The 17,459-nt window shown below is 38.9% G+C and overlaps 1 protein-coding gene across 1 annotated transcript in view; it reads left to right on the top strand.

Annotated features, from left to right (window-relative positions):
- Positions 1 to 16,942, top strand: part of LOC139939317 (uncharacterized) — a 37,517-nt gene extending 20,575 nt beyond the window's left edge. Inside the window, exons 3-4 of the mRNA XM_071935094.1 lie at positions 8,204 to 9,324; positions 10,052 to 16,942. Of these exons, the coding sequence (XP_071791195.1) occupies positions 8,204 to 9,324; positions 10,052 to 10,902 (1,972 nt within the window). The 3' untranslated portion in view covers positions 10,903 to 16,942. The remainder of the gene's footprint in view (positions 1 to 8,203; positions 9,325 to 10,051) is intronic.
- The last annotated feature ends 517 nt before the right edge of the window (positions 16,943 to 17,459 follow it).

Here is a 17,459-nt window from a genome sequence, read left to right as displayed (position 1 = left end):
AGGTGCTGGACGTCACCACGAGAGCGGTGAGTGATCGTTCGTTTAGCTCTTGTCTTGTATAAAACATTGTGAGAAGCGGCTTCCCCTGACGTAACATAGTTTTTGAGAAAGAGGTAATTTCTCAATTAAATATTAAAATACTTCTAGCTAGAAGTTGTTTATTCCTATCTGAAAGCACACAAATTGGTGCCATCTTTTTTTCTTTACTCATTCGTATTTCTGGTGACATGTGATGTTAAATATTTAATTTCACGTACAATCGTCTTCGGCAGCATGTAGCTTCCTGTGTCTCAAAATTTGTTGTCACAAAATGATGAATTTATCCTTCCGTCAAATCCGTAAAAACGATTTATTTAAATCAATTTTACCCTGACAACTCATTTGTAAGGGAGGAAATGTACATCATTAATCTTCATATATACATGTATACTCAATTGAGTTCTCACTTTCGTTGTGGCCATTCAGAGTATAATGTTCAAAGGGAACGTTTCTTAGATTCAAATTGGGGGCATAAAATCTGCTTTTTTTGGTTAAATATTTAAACCACACTACTTCACTGTGAAAAGATTCGCAAAATGCTTTATATTATCAAAAGCTGACTGTATTTCTAAACAAGTCAGTTTTTTATTGCCGGTTATGTTAAGAGTGCTTACCAAACGAACAATATAACCTCTTTTTAAGCAATATACTAAGAATGCATAAAAACTTTCTGCTGAACTAGCAAAAATTATCAGGAAGTACTTTAAATCTTATAGCCAATTGCGGCCGCTATGGGCATTTAGGTTACAGCTGATTGTGGCTAATGGTCTCAAAAGCGTTCAAAACAGGAATTGAGCACTTTTAGCGGACCTAGTGCCATCCGAATAATTCTCTATACAAGTAGCAATGGAAATACCTTTACAGACATGTACAATTCTTTCTACATGTCCCTAGATAGGCAGGCAGTTCCAGTGTAATACGCTCTACTTCTTTGCCATTAGCCATTTGCCATCGCTCCATAACAGAGATATATTAAAGGCACTGGATACTATTGGTAGTTACTCAAAACAACAGTAAGCATAAAACCTTACTTGGTAATGAGCAATGGAGAGCTGCTGATAGTATAACACATTGTGAGAAATGGCTTCCTCTGAAGTAATGTAGTCTTGGAGAAAGAAGTAATTCCACCATCAAATAAGAGACTTCAGCTGAAGTTTTTTATGCATCTGAAAGCACACAAAGTAATGCAACAATGTTGTTTTTTCTTTCATTATTCTCTTGCAAAATGACCAATTGAGTAATTTCTTTTACAGGTTTGTTACTTTATGTGTATGTGGGGGTTACACCAAGTGAGAATACTGGTCTTTGATGATTATCAAAGGTGCCCAGTGCCTTTAAACACTCTACCTACATATCCCAAGCATCTTGCTGCTATCTCATAATCCATTTCACAGGCGCATCTCGGATAAGAACTACAAAGTAACTAATGGCATATTAATTCGTTAGTGATTCCTAAGCTGTAGTAAATACCATGTCATTCTATGAAAATCCTTTTACCATAATTTAAAAAAAAAATGCAAGCTGTCTAGAATGTTTGTTTGTTTGTTTGTTTGTTTTTATTTCCAATCATACAACAAATATTTTTAATTAATAATACACAAGATCATGACCGATTGACCATATGTTGTATCAATATTTATTACAAAAGCATCAGACATTATAGGTATGATAGGGGGTGACATCCGAGAGAAGGCAAGGTCTTCTGTAGTCGAGCACCCAAGACTGCTGTCAAATTACAAATAAGTAGATAATAGTAGTAGGCCTAGTAAGGACCGCTTATTTTTAGCAGGCATGCGCAAGTGATGTATGCTGTCCAGCAGCTGGGTTGCGTTTTGTACATAAAGAAACGTACAAATCGTCGGCTCTTTGACTCTTTATGTGAATCAGGTGTCTTTCTTAACGATTTACACAGTTTCCTTGACCGGACAGCATTACAGAACGGCTAAATGGAAATTGAATTTTAAAAATGGAGCAGACATTAATAATGTGAGTTATAAGTGCGATAGACGCAGAAACTGCACGGTATGGTCTCAAATGTGTGTTTTATCGGCAAGGCTTTTCGACAGAATTTCAGGATTCCATTTTTGTTTAGTTTCAAATTATTTTATAAGTTTATTCCTCATATTTTTGTAATGCTGTGCTGTGAGGGAAAATATGTAAATCATTGAGGGTGGTCACAATTCATTCGCATAAATAGTTTAAAAAGATGTTGATTTTGCCATGTCTTTGTGTACAAAACACTGAGCTGCCGCGACCCTCCAATGGCGGCACAGCCACAGGCAGCGTGCAGCACTTGGCACTTGGATGGTCTATACAGTAATATAATTCATTTCAGTTGTAAAAATCACAATACAATAGAATTCCTCAAGGGATATAAATAGCAAAGTTAAGCTAAGAAGAAATATTGCCAAGCTCCTATTGGCAAGAAAAGCAACTAAGGTTAATAGGCTACAAAGGAACTTCCTATACTTAAATTCCTTTAAATGCTTCATGAAAAATTGTTTCGGAAAATTTGTCAAGTCATGTCTGAAAATAGGAATCTATAATTAGCCAATGCAATGTTGAGCCTACAAGTACTTGATATTACTTTGGCGGGAAGAGTACGAATGAACATCTCGGTTTAAAGGAAACAAATAGATCACTGCTGAAAGGGTTTGGATATTTTTGTACGACACAAAACCCAGACGTCCACAGATTTACATTCAAATTACACAGTTTAAATGATGGTAGAAAGCTTCACTTAAAATATTATTTGCTGAGGTGGTATAGTTTTTGAGAAATAAGTAAAACAGTTTCAAGGAAATATGTCATTGAGACAAATAATATTTTTAAACATATTTACCTCAAATATTTTCTTCATTTTTTTTATTGACTTTCCAGTTCTTCATTGTAAGAAATAAGAGGAGAACTAAAAACTGCATTCATTATTGTTATTGGATATGGGGAACATGACCAATATGGTGGCAATACATGTCTATTACCGAATAAGCTAGCTAGATTTGTCCTTTGATCGGGTTCCAATATCATGAGTTGCTTATGCAGAAATTAGGAGGATACCAGTCACAAATAGCACAATATTTTGGCTGGTAACCATATTCTGGTAAGCATAATTATGCTGTGCTTAGCTAGTTGCAGGCCCCTCCCTGGTAATGGGTTGTTAGTATTGTTGTTTGTCGGTTTCCTTTATCATCTTCATGTTAATGGTTGAACTATGAACTTCCTGCTGTTGACGTTTTTTCTTTACCTTGACTCGTGGCACCCAGCATATGGGACGACTCGTTGTTACCATGATTTATGAGGAATCCACCTGTCTCGATCAGTGGCAGGAATCTTTAACTCATAAATTATCTCTTGTACATTGTAGAATGAAATGTCTGGAGTCCCAACTATGGTGTCGGGTAAACTTTTAAAGTAATAATGCCATGGTCAAGTCCAAGGCCAAATTGTATAGAGAGGTGCTTAAGCTGCTGAAGTGATTCCTGCTAAGCAAATATTCACAGGAAACCAGTCACAAATGTCACTTTTGACATGGCATTTTCACTGGTAACCTTAATCTAGGAAGCAAGATTTATAAATTGTTGCATAGATGTTGTGTGTGACAAACAAGTAACAAAGCCTAACTTTGCTTACCAGTATAAGGTTACCATGCTAAAATAATTTGTGTGACATTGTTTTACTCATTTCATTGAGAACTACATCGCCTCAGCAAGTAATACTTTAAGGGAAGCTTTCTACCATCATTATCTTTAACTAGTGTAAGTTTAATGTAAATATGTGGCCATTTGTGTTTTGTGGTTGTACAATAAGTACACAAACCCTTTTATGTTGTCTGACTGAGCCATCAAAATTTAATGATTTGAGATGAGTTTGTCTCCTGCTGACAGATTATGACAAATAATGGCTTCTAGTTTTGTCACAAAAAGAAAAACTTTGCGGCGGCATCAGAAGTAACTAATGATTCAGTGGTCTGAACGGGTCGGCATTGGTCATTTGTCATTATTGATTACGCAGCGAGGCTACTGCACGTTATATCAGTAGGAATTTGTAGACCCTTCATATGAAATGTTTACATTTTTCTATAACATCCAGCATTTTAAAATGTTAATAGCCGTTTATTTTTATACTGGTTTTCTTTGTTGCTGCCATTTAGGACTCCTTTTAAAGGGAATGTTTGGTAATCACTCTTCAAATTAATGTAAATAAAAACTTATGTGGGTTGAAGTACAGCAGCTTTCGATAGAACAAAGCATATTGACAATCATTACAATATCAAAGGAACATGCAGGCATGTATGCTTCGTTATTGAAAGGGCACTAAGGCATTTTCTCCTTGGTAAAGGGCACCCTATGAGGAAACTGTTAACTTCTACTCGAGCATTTCAAGGGCACCAAGGCATTTACCAGGGGGCATAGAGGCAATCACCTTTGTTGACTCTGGAAGTATGAGGCCTGAATGTGTTTTTGGAAAAAAGCATTAGTCTCCGCCCCACCCGCCCCCCTCCCAAATTTGAATCTAAGAATTGTTGGTGTCAGATACATTTCTCAGATTGTGTATTCTAAGCAAAAACTCCTGGCTTATACCTGGGCCCAATTTCATGGCTCTGCTTACCACCAAATTCTGCGCTTACAATCACAATTCCCCGCTTACGTGCAAGCGCTGAATTTCTGTGCTAGCCTTGTAAGCGTAGAATGCCTAGTAAGGCGGAGTACGCATGCGCAGAAGCCAAAGTTCGGTGCTAACCCGTGAAACTTGCTTGCCGTAAGCACATAATTCCCTGCTACGGTAAGCGCCGATTCTGTGCTTATGGTCCGCAGAGCCATGAAATTGGGCCCTGATCTGTGCATGAATCGTTTCTGGGTGACAAATTGCCCTATTTCTATGAGAAGAATCCTTTCTAAAAATACTTCTATCAACAGCTGCGGAGCCTCTTAGCAAGTGAGCTTTTACAGCCGTTACTTTCTAGAGTTCTAACCATTATCAAAACATGACCCTACAATGTACATGTACCTCTATTGCAATAATTTGTTGGGGGTCAGGTGGGGGGAGGGGAGTGGAGGGTAGGGGTTATCGGAAGAAAACACATTAACTTATTTTGTTTAGATTGAGTGGAGAGATTCATGGTTTGTGTATCTTCTAAAATAAACCATGAAGGTAGAATTCCAAACTGATGGTGTCTGTGTTGTCCAAGAGATATACAGAAATTCATCTTCACTTATCAAAGGAAGCATGTTCACCAGAGCGTGGCTCAGCCAGCAGCAGTGCCTCGCTGGAAATGTAACCCCTGCTAGCCATTAAGGTGTGTGATCACCCAACCATGACCACTCATTAGTTAGATTTCCTGATTATGCTCGCTGGACTGGAGTATAAACAAATGACTGAGCAGACACCTTCTCTCCCACCATGTCTGGTGTTGCTTTATTAGCGTTTAATGAGCCGTTTAAAGCTGTACAAAATGAACTGTTAAGAAGGTTAGCCTGATCATAATAATAATAGTAATAATAATAATAATAATAACCAGTTTCTATATAGCGCTTTTCACAACAGGCGAGGGCGTCTCATAAAGGGCTTCCAACATTATTACCCCTGGTCACTGGACCTTAATTCATTCCTTAAACCATCTCAGCTCCCTATTGGGGAGTATGCAGCTCATGGAGGGGGCCTGATCATGATGCAGTCAAAATAATGCTCAAAAGTTTGAGTCTTATTTAAGTTGGATCCTGTTAAGTCAAACCACATACCTGCCAACTGTCATGTGGAGTTTGACACAAATTAAAAGCAGTTTCTTTCCCTGCCTTCGACCTCTGTGGACCCGATTCGAATCCCGCCTGAGACGGGAGCCTTGCGTGTGGATAGGGTTTTCAGTCCCTACCTGATTGCGTGGGTTTTCCCCATTTGGGATTTTCTCCCACCTTTAAAACTGAGCCTTTCTTCTCATTTCCTATTTATCCTGGGATCAGCACAACCGATACAAAGGTATAATTTTCAATACTAGTTTTTTTTTTTTAAGCCTTTGAAACTTTGAAAATGAAAAAAACATCATCAATTTCCCTTAAAAACAGTGGACACTACTGGTAATTGTCTAAGACCAGTCTTCTCATTGGTGTATCTCAACATATGCATGAAATTACAAACTTACGAAAACATGAGCTCAATTGGTTATCGAAGTTGCAAGATATTAATGAAAGTGTGCTTTCAGATACTTGATTTTAAAACCTCAAATTCAAAGTCTGAGGTCTCGAAATCAAATTCGTGGAAAATTACTTCTTTCTCGAAAACTACATTACTTCAGAGGGAGCCGTTTCTCACAATGTTTTATTCTATCAACCTCTCCCCATTACTCGTATTCAAGAAAGGTTTTATGACAATAATTATTTTGAGTAATTACAAATAGTGGCCACTGCCTTTAAATTGTCGTATATATGTAAGAAACTAAAATTTCTGAGGCTGAGGCTGTTTTGCCATGGAAAGGCTGTTCCTGGTTCATTTGCTAAGAATATAGACAGAAATCACCAACGATTGCACTTTCCATGGCCCCTTCCAATGTTGATTCACCAGTGAATGTTTACTGATAAGAACATATTTTATTGAAGCTGTCTGCAGTGGAGTTTGTGGACAGGATATTAGAAAATTCCACAATCCAAGTCCCCCCCCCCCCCCATTCCCTGATTGCACAATGTGTAGTGAGTTGGGAGATATTGCCCTGGACACATTCTTGTGTTAGCTTCTTCTCCTGATTTCTGGAAATCTCATTTTAGAAATGGCACAGGATTTAGGTCCTGCTTGACAAGTGAGGCTCTCATAATCAGGGTGCTGACTGCAAAGGAAAGTTGATGAAATTATTAACGTTGGAGATGCTGGTGGTTTTTTTATAAGATAAAAATGGCAGTTGTCAATTCAGTACATTACCTGTATTTTGACCTCTTGCTGTTACTCGTGTTCTGTTTTTCCTTCCTCCTTATTGTTTGAACATAAGTAGGTCAAATCTTGCAGCTGTTTTGCTGCTGCTCTGGGCATTTTTGGTTCAAGCCGCTTGTGACCGCTATGGTCTCTACTAAAGGGTTATTTTGAAAGTAAAACATGAACAGAAATACTTTTCAAAACCAGTTTATAGTAATAAAATAATAGAGCCTAATAATAATAGTGGCTTCTTTTATAGCGCGCATCCTTCACTGAATGACACTCAAGGCGCTTTAACATACAGTATATTCCTGCCAGGTATGTTGGACTACTTTGAAATATTAGACCTACCGGTACTCCTTTTACATAGCACTATGATATGGTTCAAAGGGTACTGTGGGACAATATGCTGCCAATTAAATCAGGAACACCAGGGTGAACCCCTTCTCTTTTCGATAAGTGTACTTGGGTTATTTTGGATGTCGGACACTTCGTACCTTTGCCACTTCGTACCCTGGACACTTCGTACCTTCGGGACACTTCGTACCGTAACTAAATTGGTCACTTCGTACCGTGGGCGGGGTACGAAGTGACCATCAGCTGAGTCACTTCGTATCTTCAGCCGAGTCACTTCGTACCTCCATTAAAATGTGTATTCCTAAATAATTTAATGTTCGTTGAGATAAAAAAATAATAATAGGCTACTTAATGAATTATAATTTTTGTTTGAGTATGTGAATGTCATTTTTAATGTGAAATTAATATTTTGTATAAGTTAATTACCGCCAAGGACAACATCTTTCGCCAATATTTTTTACAAATATTTTAAAGTCTACAATCATGCAATCGTCAAAATGGCTCCTTGGTGTCCCAACAAAATAGTAACAGTTGGTTTGTTTTGCTTTTATTTCATAATCATCCGATCACAAAGCACAAAAAAATCATAAACGATGCAGAAATCCCAAATTAGTACGAAGGTAGGAAGTGTCTCGTGAGAAGGTACGAAGTGACTCGTGAGAAGGTACGAAGTGTCTTGTAAGAAGGTACGAAGTGTCCAAGGTACGAAGTGTCCAAAGTCACTTCGCACCTTGAAAAGGTACGAAGTGTCCAGGGTACGAAGTGGCAAAGGTACGAAGTGTCCTGACACCGTTATTTTGCATGCGTTACACAATACACAGGACCAACGACTTTATGTCCCATCCGAAGGACCATTTGTTATAATTAAATCAAATGTTTATGAGTATCGTTATTTGTTTATCGATTGCAGGAAAAACCACCGAGACGTTGGAGCAAGGATAGAGGAGATCAAAAAAATTAATTTACCCGCCGAGTTTAGAGAGAAAACCGACATTCAAGATGCCGAAGACGACAACTTTAGTGTTAAACTTTTTTCCGACGGCGACCGTAGACCCAACAGAAACACCGCCAGCGTTAGGGATAGTTTAGACGGTTCTTCAAAGGATTTCCCCTCCGATAGTAAGTGGGGTGTCTCTCGTCCGGAAAAGGTCCCCTCGTTATTTAAAGAGGTGGAACGCACGGCTGATAAGCTTTTTGGGACTCCGTTGGAGCATCTGTCTGAGGAAGAGAGAGAGAAAACCAAAGATGAGGAGACTAACGGAGCGGTGACGGAGGCGCCGACAAGATATTTACGCAAGAACACTTCCAGGGTTGTCTTCAAAGAGCAGCCGGTCCTAAATAACAGCAAGGCAACTAGCAGTAAGGCAACTGCCGAACATAGGCATTTAGTCATTGCTGAAGCGAGAGACAGACTCTCGGCATTAAGGAAGAAATACAATGAAACACCAAAATACAGTCAGCATTTTACAAAAAAGAAACTTGACGCGGTCAACAGAACGTCACATATCCGGGAGGCAGAACAAGCCTACCTGTCAAGACATAAACACAACACTAAAGGTGAGACCGCCAATGTTCGTCAGCCAGCGCCCCTCAGACGGAAACCTGTTTCTAAAAAAATAAGCAGAACATTAGAACAGCCTAATGGAATTGGAGGTGTTGAATTTAAAGTCGGTCGCAATCGCCAACCCATCTTGGTGAGCAGACAAGTGATGAACAGGTCTGCTGTTTTAAGCTACCCTAAGTACATCCGAAGCAACGCTACTCTTTCACGAGTCCTACCTCTCGGTAACCTATCGGCAGGTCGATGCAAACCTCTAAATAATTTTGCCATGATGAAGACGCATAAGTGCAGTAGCTCTACGCTGCAGAACATTTTGTACCGCTGGGGCGACGACCACAACTTGACATTTATCTTGCCCAAGGATGGAGTCTACCTGGGCCATCCTGAACCATTCAATATCGAGTATGCGCAACGGGTCCCTGGTGATCGGTACAATATCTTGGCTAATCATGCCAGGTATGATGAAGGAGGTAAGAATTTTTGGTTAGTGTTCAGGGCCCAATTTCATAAAGCACAAAAACTTGCTAAACACAGAAAAAGTATTACTAAACAGAAACAGGTTACCAGCCAAAGTTACCTTAAGTTTAAATTGCTGTGACTGTTGCCCCACTCAAGGTTTGCTCAGCAAAGAAATTTGTGAAGCAGTATTTTCTGCTTAATGGCTTTATGAAATTGGGCCTAGGTAAAACCGTTCGTTCCCAGGGGTGATCGCTCTCGCGGGCCATTTTCCCCTAGCAAGCGCTGCATGCTCATATACCCACTGGTATTGGTTAATTCAAATGTGGCAGTAAATTAGGCAGTTACTTAGGCCTGTGGGGGATCCACTCTACCCGCATGCTCATGTATATAGCCCACAGAAGAGGCTTTTAGTCACAGATAGAGCAACTGGTCCCCTCTCATTCTTGTGACATGTCTGACTGTATGCAGTTAGGGTGACCATGTAAAAACTGTTTTTGGTTTTTTTCGCATCAAATAACTTGCATTTGGATACGCCCGTATTAAGTGCCATACAAAGCTTTCAACACAATTTTCAACACAATGCAAAGCTCCAAACATATCTTAGTTTACTCGGACTTGGAATGTTGAATTCATAATTGTAGTCTAATGGTGCATCTTTTTGTGATCAATACACCTTGTAGCCTTTACAGTATGATTTGCTGATATACTGAACAAGATTTGTCTGTTTGTTTCAAAAAGGTCTGAAGAAGGTTTTACCCAGCGATACCATTTATATCACCATTCTACGTGATCCTGTCAAACAGTTTGAAAGCGCCTTCACATATTACAAGTTCGACGAGCGATACGGCGTGAGTGGACTCCGAGGTTTCCTTCAGCAGCCGGAGGTATACTTTCAGAGCGAGCCTGTCTACCCACGTCAGGCTGGTCGGAATCAGATGCTGTACGACCTCGGGCTGGACGCACGCTTCATGGACGAGACAAGCCATGAGGTCCAGAAGTATATCGCCATGATCGAGAGTAACTTCCAGCTGGTCATGATCGCTGAATATTTCGAGGAGTCGCTGATCCTCCTGAAGGATCTGTTTTGCTGGAGCGTCGACGACATTGTGTACTTCAACCAGAATGCTCGCAGCAAAGCCTCCGTGAGGCGAGTCACCGGGAGTATGCGCCGAGAAATCCTGGACTGGAACTCGGCGGATAACTTTCTCTACAATCACTTCAACCGGACCCTGTGGGCAAAGATCGAACGCTTCGGCGTCGACAGAATGAAGGAGGAGATCAAGGAGCTTCAGCTCCGGAACGACATCCTGAAGAAGAAGTGCATCGGTGGGAAGCTGGAATCCCATGATCCTAGGATGTGGTATCCAGAAGGGATTAAGGTCAACAGCTTCGTCATGAACCCCAATGCCTTAGGGGACCACCTCTGCGAGCAGCTCATCAGGCCCGAGCTGTCCTATATTAGTATCCTCCGAGCGAAACAGTGGTCCACCGCGGTTAGCCTGGACCGCAAGAACTACACCAGGAGAAAAAGGAGCAGGCATATTCCTTGGCGAGTCGTGGAGTTGGACCCAAAAAAGAAAACGGGTTGAAGGGACTTCACGTAATCTGATGATAGGAAGCGTCGTCAAAGGATTTCTAAAATTCTCCTGAGAGTTGTGTAAACAAGAAAGGTGTGGTAGTACTAATTTTTACGTGATGGGTACGCCATCTAGAGTGAAGATAAAACGCATAGCGATCAACATGGCGACCCTTTGTGTTTGCCTCAATAGGAAGCCGTAGGGATTTCCTCCAAGACAAGGTATTGTGTGAGGCGCATCACTAATGCCATGTGTTGCTGCTTACTGGTGAAGCAAGTGGCTGTGTGCTTTAATGATCTGTGCCAAGTATTCTGCAGTCATCCATGTTATCTGTAGGGCAGTGCTCAAGGAGTGCGTGGAACTAGGGGTATAAGAGAGCCCCAGTACCCACCCCACCCCAAGCTTCGCACGCCCGCATATCTTACTACAAATAGGGAGGCCTTCAGGGTATGACGTTGTATGTGATACTGTAAGAGGCTTGTAAAAGTATACTTGCAGGGTCCAAATTTAAAATATAAAAAAACTCAGTAGGTGATCAATTTACAAACTCTCCCTGATTTCAGCTCGGAACTCGCAGTTGTGCATTCTTTCCTTCTCCTGAATATCCCTAGAGTATCAGATAATTATTTTTTGGGCAGGAATCTTTGCACTCCTTTCTCCCCTGGCTGGGTTTTTGTTTTTTCTGCAAAGTGTTTTCCCAGCTGTTGAGAATTTCGTGAGAAATGAATTGATTCGAGCACAATTTAAAATAGATAGTGCAAGCTCGATGTTTAGTTTGGCAGAAAGTAAATATTGGAAAGAGACAAAAAATGCATTAAGTGTTATTCCTTAATGGATTCTCAAGGGGGTTGGGGCGGGAAGATCGAAAAAAATCTTTTTTGGCAAATGGACTCAGACTTAAAGAGGTATATCATGCAAAACAAAACTTGGGTGTTTTACAGACCATAGCGGCCACAAACACGGTATATACCAAAATGGCTGCAAAAAATGTTCCCTGCCCCCGCTCAAAACAGAGGGTGGAAGAAAATGTGGTGAAATGCACTATCTCTAACAGGGTTAAGAAAAGGCTAGAGATCATTTATACATCTACACAATATTACTGTTTAAGGTATTCAAGGCATTGCATGGTGAGGTATCAATATATATTTGGTTTGTAGTTACACCATGTGTTTGTCTACTTGCCCGGTAGATTTTGGAATTTAAAGAACTGTCTTGTTTCAAATTCTACCACCATGGAGTAGATTTTCTGCTCTGTACAGTTTATGTAGTTGCACATCTGGAAACTACACAAAAAATCTTCTTCAATTGTTTTGTGTTAAAATACACTACCATACCAATTCCAGTGTGATTGATCAGCTATACATCAACTCCCACGCAATGGCATCACCTTTCTGAAAATGTCTTCTGTTACACACTTTTATTAAATATCACTTCCTTTTAATACTCAGTTTTGTCAGGTGATTGTTTAGAAAACCAATTTGTCCATCACGATTATCATTAAGAATGATGTGATCTGTGGCTCAATTTCATGGAACCACTGACGCAGAAAATATTGCTTAAAGGTTTTTTTGCTTAGCAGAATTGAGCAGGATACCAGTCCCAATAGTTTGGCTGGTAACCTAATTCTTGTAACCATAATTTGTTGTGCTAAGCTGCTTTGGGCCATCTTCATGTTGACAATCTACTTCATCAGGTTGTATCAAAAGCTGTTGTGGCGTAGACATTCATAACTAACTTATTAAATAATAATGATTGTGATTTTTACTTATTTATTATGTGCTTGTGGTCGCTAGCCGGGGTGTTATTCGATCCATGCCTCGTGTCTCTGTGTTTTTTAAATGTCAACCCAAGCAAGGGAGTATTGATGACTGTGATGCAGTGCAGTGGATGAAAACATGGAGGCTGGTTCCTCCATGCCAAGATACTGTTTGCTTTTTACGTGTGTGTCGTGTGTATACAAAGAAACTGCTGTCAAATATGTAACTCAACTTGGGGTTAATTTGTATTAGATTTACCTTACCCCATTCAAAATTAATCACATAGGACCTCTGGTTTTCGTGCGATTGTGGACACGCCATCTTAAAAATAAACAAGTTTATTGAAGGGGGTCAGATGTTTGTTTCGGGATTTATGCATCTTCAAGAATTGATGCAAACTAAGGCACTTGTTTGTGATGACAAGGCAAAAATGAAGAGGGGGAAAATTGCAACTTCCTTTCTTGATGTCTCATTAAATATGCGATATTTTCATGCAATATGTTTTTCCTGGCAAGTACTTTACAAACATGTCTTCTGAGGCGATAATATTTTGCAATGTGTTTTAATCAATGAAGAGATCAAACAAGTGTTTACCCCCAAAAATAACGATTTGTTTAAACATTTACATAATAATGACATGTGAGATGAAGATACATTTGTTTTTAGAGTGGTTTTCACCGATCAAGGCAAATGCAGGGAAAGATTTGACTTTTATATTTTAACAGAGTCAGCAGGGTGTTTGATGTGTAAATGTAAATTTTAAAGGCACTGGACACCTTTGGTAATAAATTGTCAAAGACTAGTATTCTCACTTAGTTTATCCCATTATATGCAAAAAATAACAACAAACCTTTGAAAGTTTGTGCTCAATTGACCATCGAGGTTGGAAGAGAATAATGGAAGAAAATACTTGTAATGTGTGCTTTCAGATGCATAATTAAAAGGCTTAAACCGAAGAGTGAGAAATTACCCCCTTCTCAAAAACTATGTCACTTCAGAGGGAGCCGTTTCTCACAATTTTTTATACTAACAACAGCTCTCCATTGCTAGTTTTTGTGCTAACAATTATTTTAAGTAATTACCAACAGTGTCCAGTGCCTTTAAGGTGTATCTGCTGATTATTGAGACAGTCAACCATGGGAAATCTACTTAATGGAGACTTAGCTTGATGAACAATTAAGTATTCATAGGTTACTGAGCTTGACTTGGCAATGAGGAGGAAAGTCAGGAAACATTGATTTGTAAAGGTCAGAAAAACATGACCTACAGGGCGTTGTTGGAAACTCTAAAATGCATTGAGCATTGTTCGTTTTCCCCCAGTGCTACTACAGTCCCTACTTACACTCATCACCACTTACAAATGAGTTTACTGATCTTTCAGAGTTGAAGGTTTAGAACTGTTCTTAAATTGTGGAATTAACAAACATTTACATCCGAAGATTTCGTACTAGAGGTGGCTGCCGAATGTTCTTGCTCACTTGTGAAATACACTTAGACAGAAGCAAATTCTTCTGTTATAGTTCACGGTGAAGCAGTGCTATTGAGCTGAAATTGGCCCTCGGTGCCACAACTGCTGTTAAGCAAATTAGAACCCTGATTAAATAGCTTGGCTTGACTTGTAAAAGGGTCAATAAAGGCTAGCATGTCTGATGAGCAAGGGGAATTGGCTCTATTTAAGTTATGCACTAATTATTGTTTCCTTTCATGTGCTCAAAATGTCAAAGATTACTGGACACTTACTGTCTGCTAAGTCTTTCCGTTATTACGACTTGATTTACCTTCTGGTAATTTTCCAGATGCCACTTTGTTGGTCAGATTCCTTGTATTGTTCTATTGTTTTACTCACTGAATATGCAATAGGTGCCAGACTATTTCTCCTCTTCCCCTCCACTTTCACACCCTCTTTATATCGCCTGGTTTACTTCCTCTATGGTTTACAAGTAGATACTGGTCATAAGGTTTTATCTTCCCATCTCTTTGTCTCTGTGTTTGACTTGAGTAAAACTCTGTCAAGATTGATCTCATATCAATCTGTGTCAAAGGTTATGTCTTAATTAACAGCTGCGGCTACAGTTACAACTGTGGCTACAGCCTGATTGTTGACTGAACAAGCGCTGAAGTATTGGATGCCCCATGGCAACAGTCAAAGCCGCAAATTTAGAGACAGATCACCATCATTAAGCTGTTAAACAGAAAATATTACTTAAAGGTCAACTTCCTAGTAGAAGAAGACAAAAATGCAGGGCACTGTTCACCTTGATGCAAGCTTAATGGTTGATAACATCTTCTGCTAAGCATTATTGCTATGTGCTTACAATTTGTTTGTGCTAATCCCTTCATAAGTTGTAACATACTTAAAAGATTACATCTGGATACCTAACACTGTAATGCACTTATGTGAAAACCAAATACTAAGCTGATTTCGCTTCATCTAAGCCCAATGTCATGGAGGCAGATAACATTGCTTGTTTGTCTGCTAAGCAACAATTTGCAGGGAACCGACCAAAAACATTGGGTTTTTTCCCAGTGTTTTAGCCGGTAACTTACTTCACCTGTTTCTGCTTAGCAATATTTTGTCTGCATTTAGAAATATTAGTGTTCTAAAAAGCAGCTTAATGAAACTAGCTATGGTTATCAAATAGTATAGCTATCAATTAGTAAATGGGTTTATGTTAAATCTGTTATGTCTTAGGCTGGGCTGTAAGGGTTGTAACAAAAGGGTATTGTTCTGGTTGACTGGTATAATACAAAGCACAGGATGTACGTCTGGGCGGTTGGTGTAAAGATTTAAGTTTCTACTTCCAGGATAGCAGATAAACTCTCAATGAACTCTCATACGGTGGATACTTAAAGAGTAGCACTCCCTTCACACAATGATTTAGCTCACGTACTTGGTCAAAACTTTCATTAGCGGAAGATTTTTGTCGTAGGTCTGGGCCTCCGACAAAATGTAGCAATGTTGGACAAGATTTTACAAGGTACCTTGAATACACTATACAAATGTTTTTCTTTTCACACAAGGTACATTTTGTAAAATTTTACAACCTTGCTGTAATTTAGCAAGGGACCCTTGCTAAATTGCTCTTGTGTGAAAGGGGCTTGAGTACAGAAGACGGTCAATGTTAATACTGATATATTTAATTTCTGAAGGGTCTGTCTTCCTTAATTCTTTTTGTATGAACTGAAAATAGTTAGTCCTACCCCAAAAGTGGACATGCAGTTTTCTCCAAACTATTTATTAAAAGTTTTTATTATTTTTGTTTGTACCTTTAATTTCAACACAGGACAATGTTGCTTGTATACAGAATCCAGGGTATATTTATTCACCTCATACATACTCATAAGCAACCTGTGCTTGATGATTGGTCAAAATGTTGTCACATGTTATTTGATTGGTTCAATTTTAATTAAGCCTTCATTAAATTAAAGCACAGAATGTGATATACTTTTGTCCAAACCATAGAATAAAGGGTTGAGCTTACAAAGTGCACCAGTGGCTCTAACATTGCAGCTTATGGCAAGCTACATGTATTATGCTTAAATGTTAGCACCATAATATAGAACTTATATATTGATGTGACCACCCCCTTTTTGAAAACATGATATGCCCTTTTGGCTACCACTTCAAACATTACAGGTTGAGCTGTAGACTCTACCATTATGAATACAGGGTAGTATTTGGTTGGTAGTAAACTTCACCAGCCAGGATGCACTTGAAGCCGCTCTACTAACCGTTGTTTTGTGTGCTATCTGTTTTTTAACACCACTATTGTTATTAACAATCCCACGATTGCTGCTATTTTTGTGCTAAATTAACCACCGATTGTATGTGATTTAAAATTTATATTGTAGCTAAAATCAATTTATAATTTATGATTTTCTTCCGACAGAAGGAAACTGTAGTGCACTAGAGAGATATTTTTGAGTTTTGTAAAGATATTTTTTGTAGAGTAAATATAATATTGTAGAAAAAAATTATTGTAGAAAAGCTTTCACTGACTCCATGTATTATGATATAAATTATGTTTACTTTGTCAATGTAAGCACTGTATTTGATAAATATGAACTCATCTTAGATTATTTTCAAATTATAACAAAATGTGAACAACCATTGAGAAATCGTGAGTTTTAATTCCTTAGAGGTATAATCATGACTTGGAACTGTTGATTGTTTTTATTTGTTCATATCTTCCAGGTTATTTATTTTCTTTTTTTCTATTTGTACTCAATTGTGAATATCTGTTGTGGAATTTGTACAATAAAGTTTATTGGACAACGGATGTTCAAGAAAAGTATACTTTGGCAATTTGTAAAACGTATAATTTATTTACTTTGCAGGGTTGGCCAGCTTTTTGAAAGTAAAATATTCTTCAATTATAAAGAATGTACCTTTCTGTGTTAATTTTGTATATGGGGTTAAGGATTATTATTTGGTTTTTGCCTGTACATCACCGATGTGAGATCTAGTGGTAAGACATCTTTACAACATGGCAAAGGATGCGGGTTCGAATCCCACCCTGGGTTATATGCATCTTGTTTTCTTCATAGAACGTTGGGTAAGAACTCGGTGCATACACAGTGCACACAAACCAAATAATAATGTACTTTTCCCATGGGTAGAATGGTTGTAGAATGTTGAATTCAGAGTAGATTTTTGCTGAAGGAATTCCACACGTGTCCCACAAAAAAACTGTGCACTTCTTCACCGTTATATACGAGTAGAGCCAATCTGATTATGGTGCATTAAAAATCAATTAAATAGAAGCACAAAAGGACAGGTTTCCCGCACGGCAGGTCACTTTTGTGTATTCA

The sequence above is a fragment of the Asterias amurensis genome, chromosome 7 (genome assembly GCF_032118995.1).
Source record: "Asterias amurensis chromosome 7, ASM3211899v1".
Lineage (NCBI taxonomy): Eukaryota > Metazoa > Echinodermata > Asteroidea > Forcipulatida > Asteriidae > Asterias > Asterias amurensis.
This window is presented reverse-complemented; position numbering and strand designations above follow the sequence as displayed.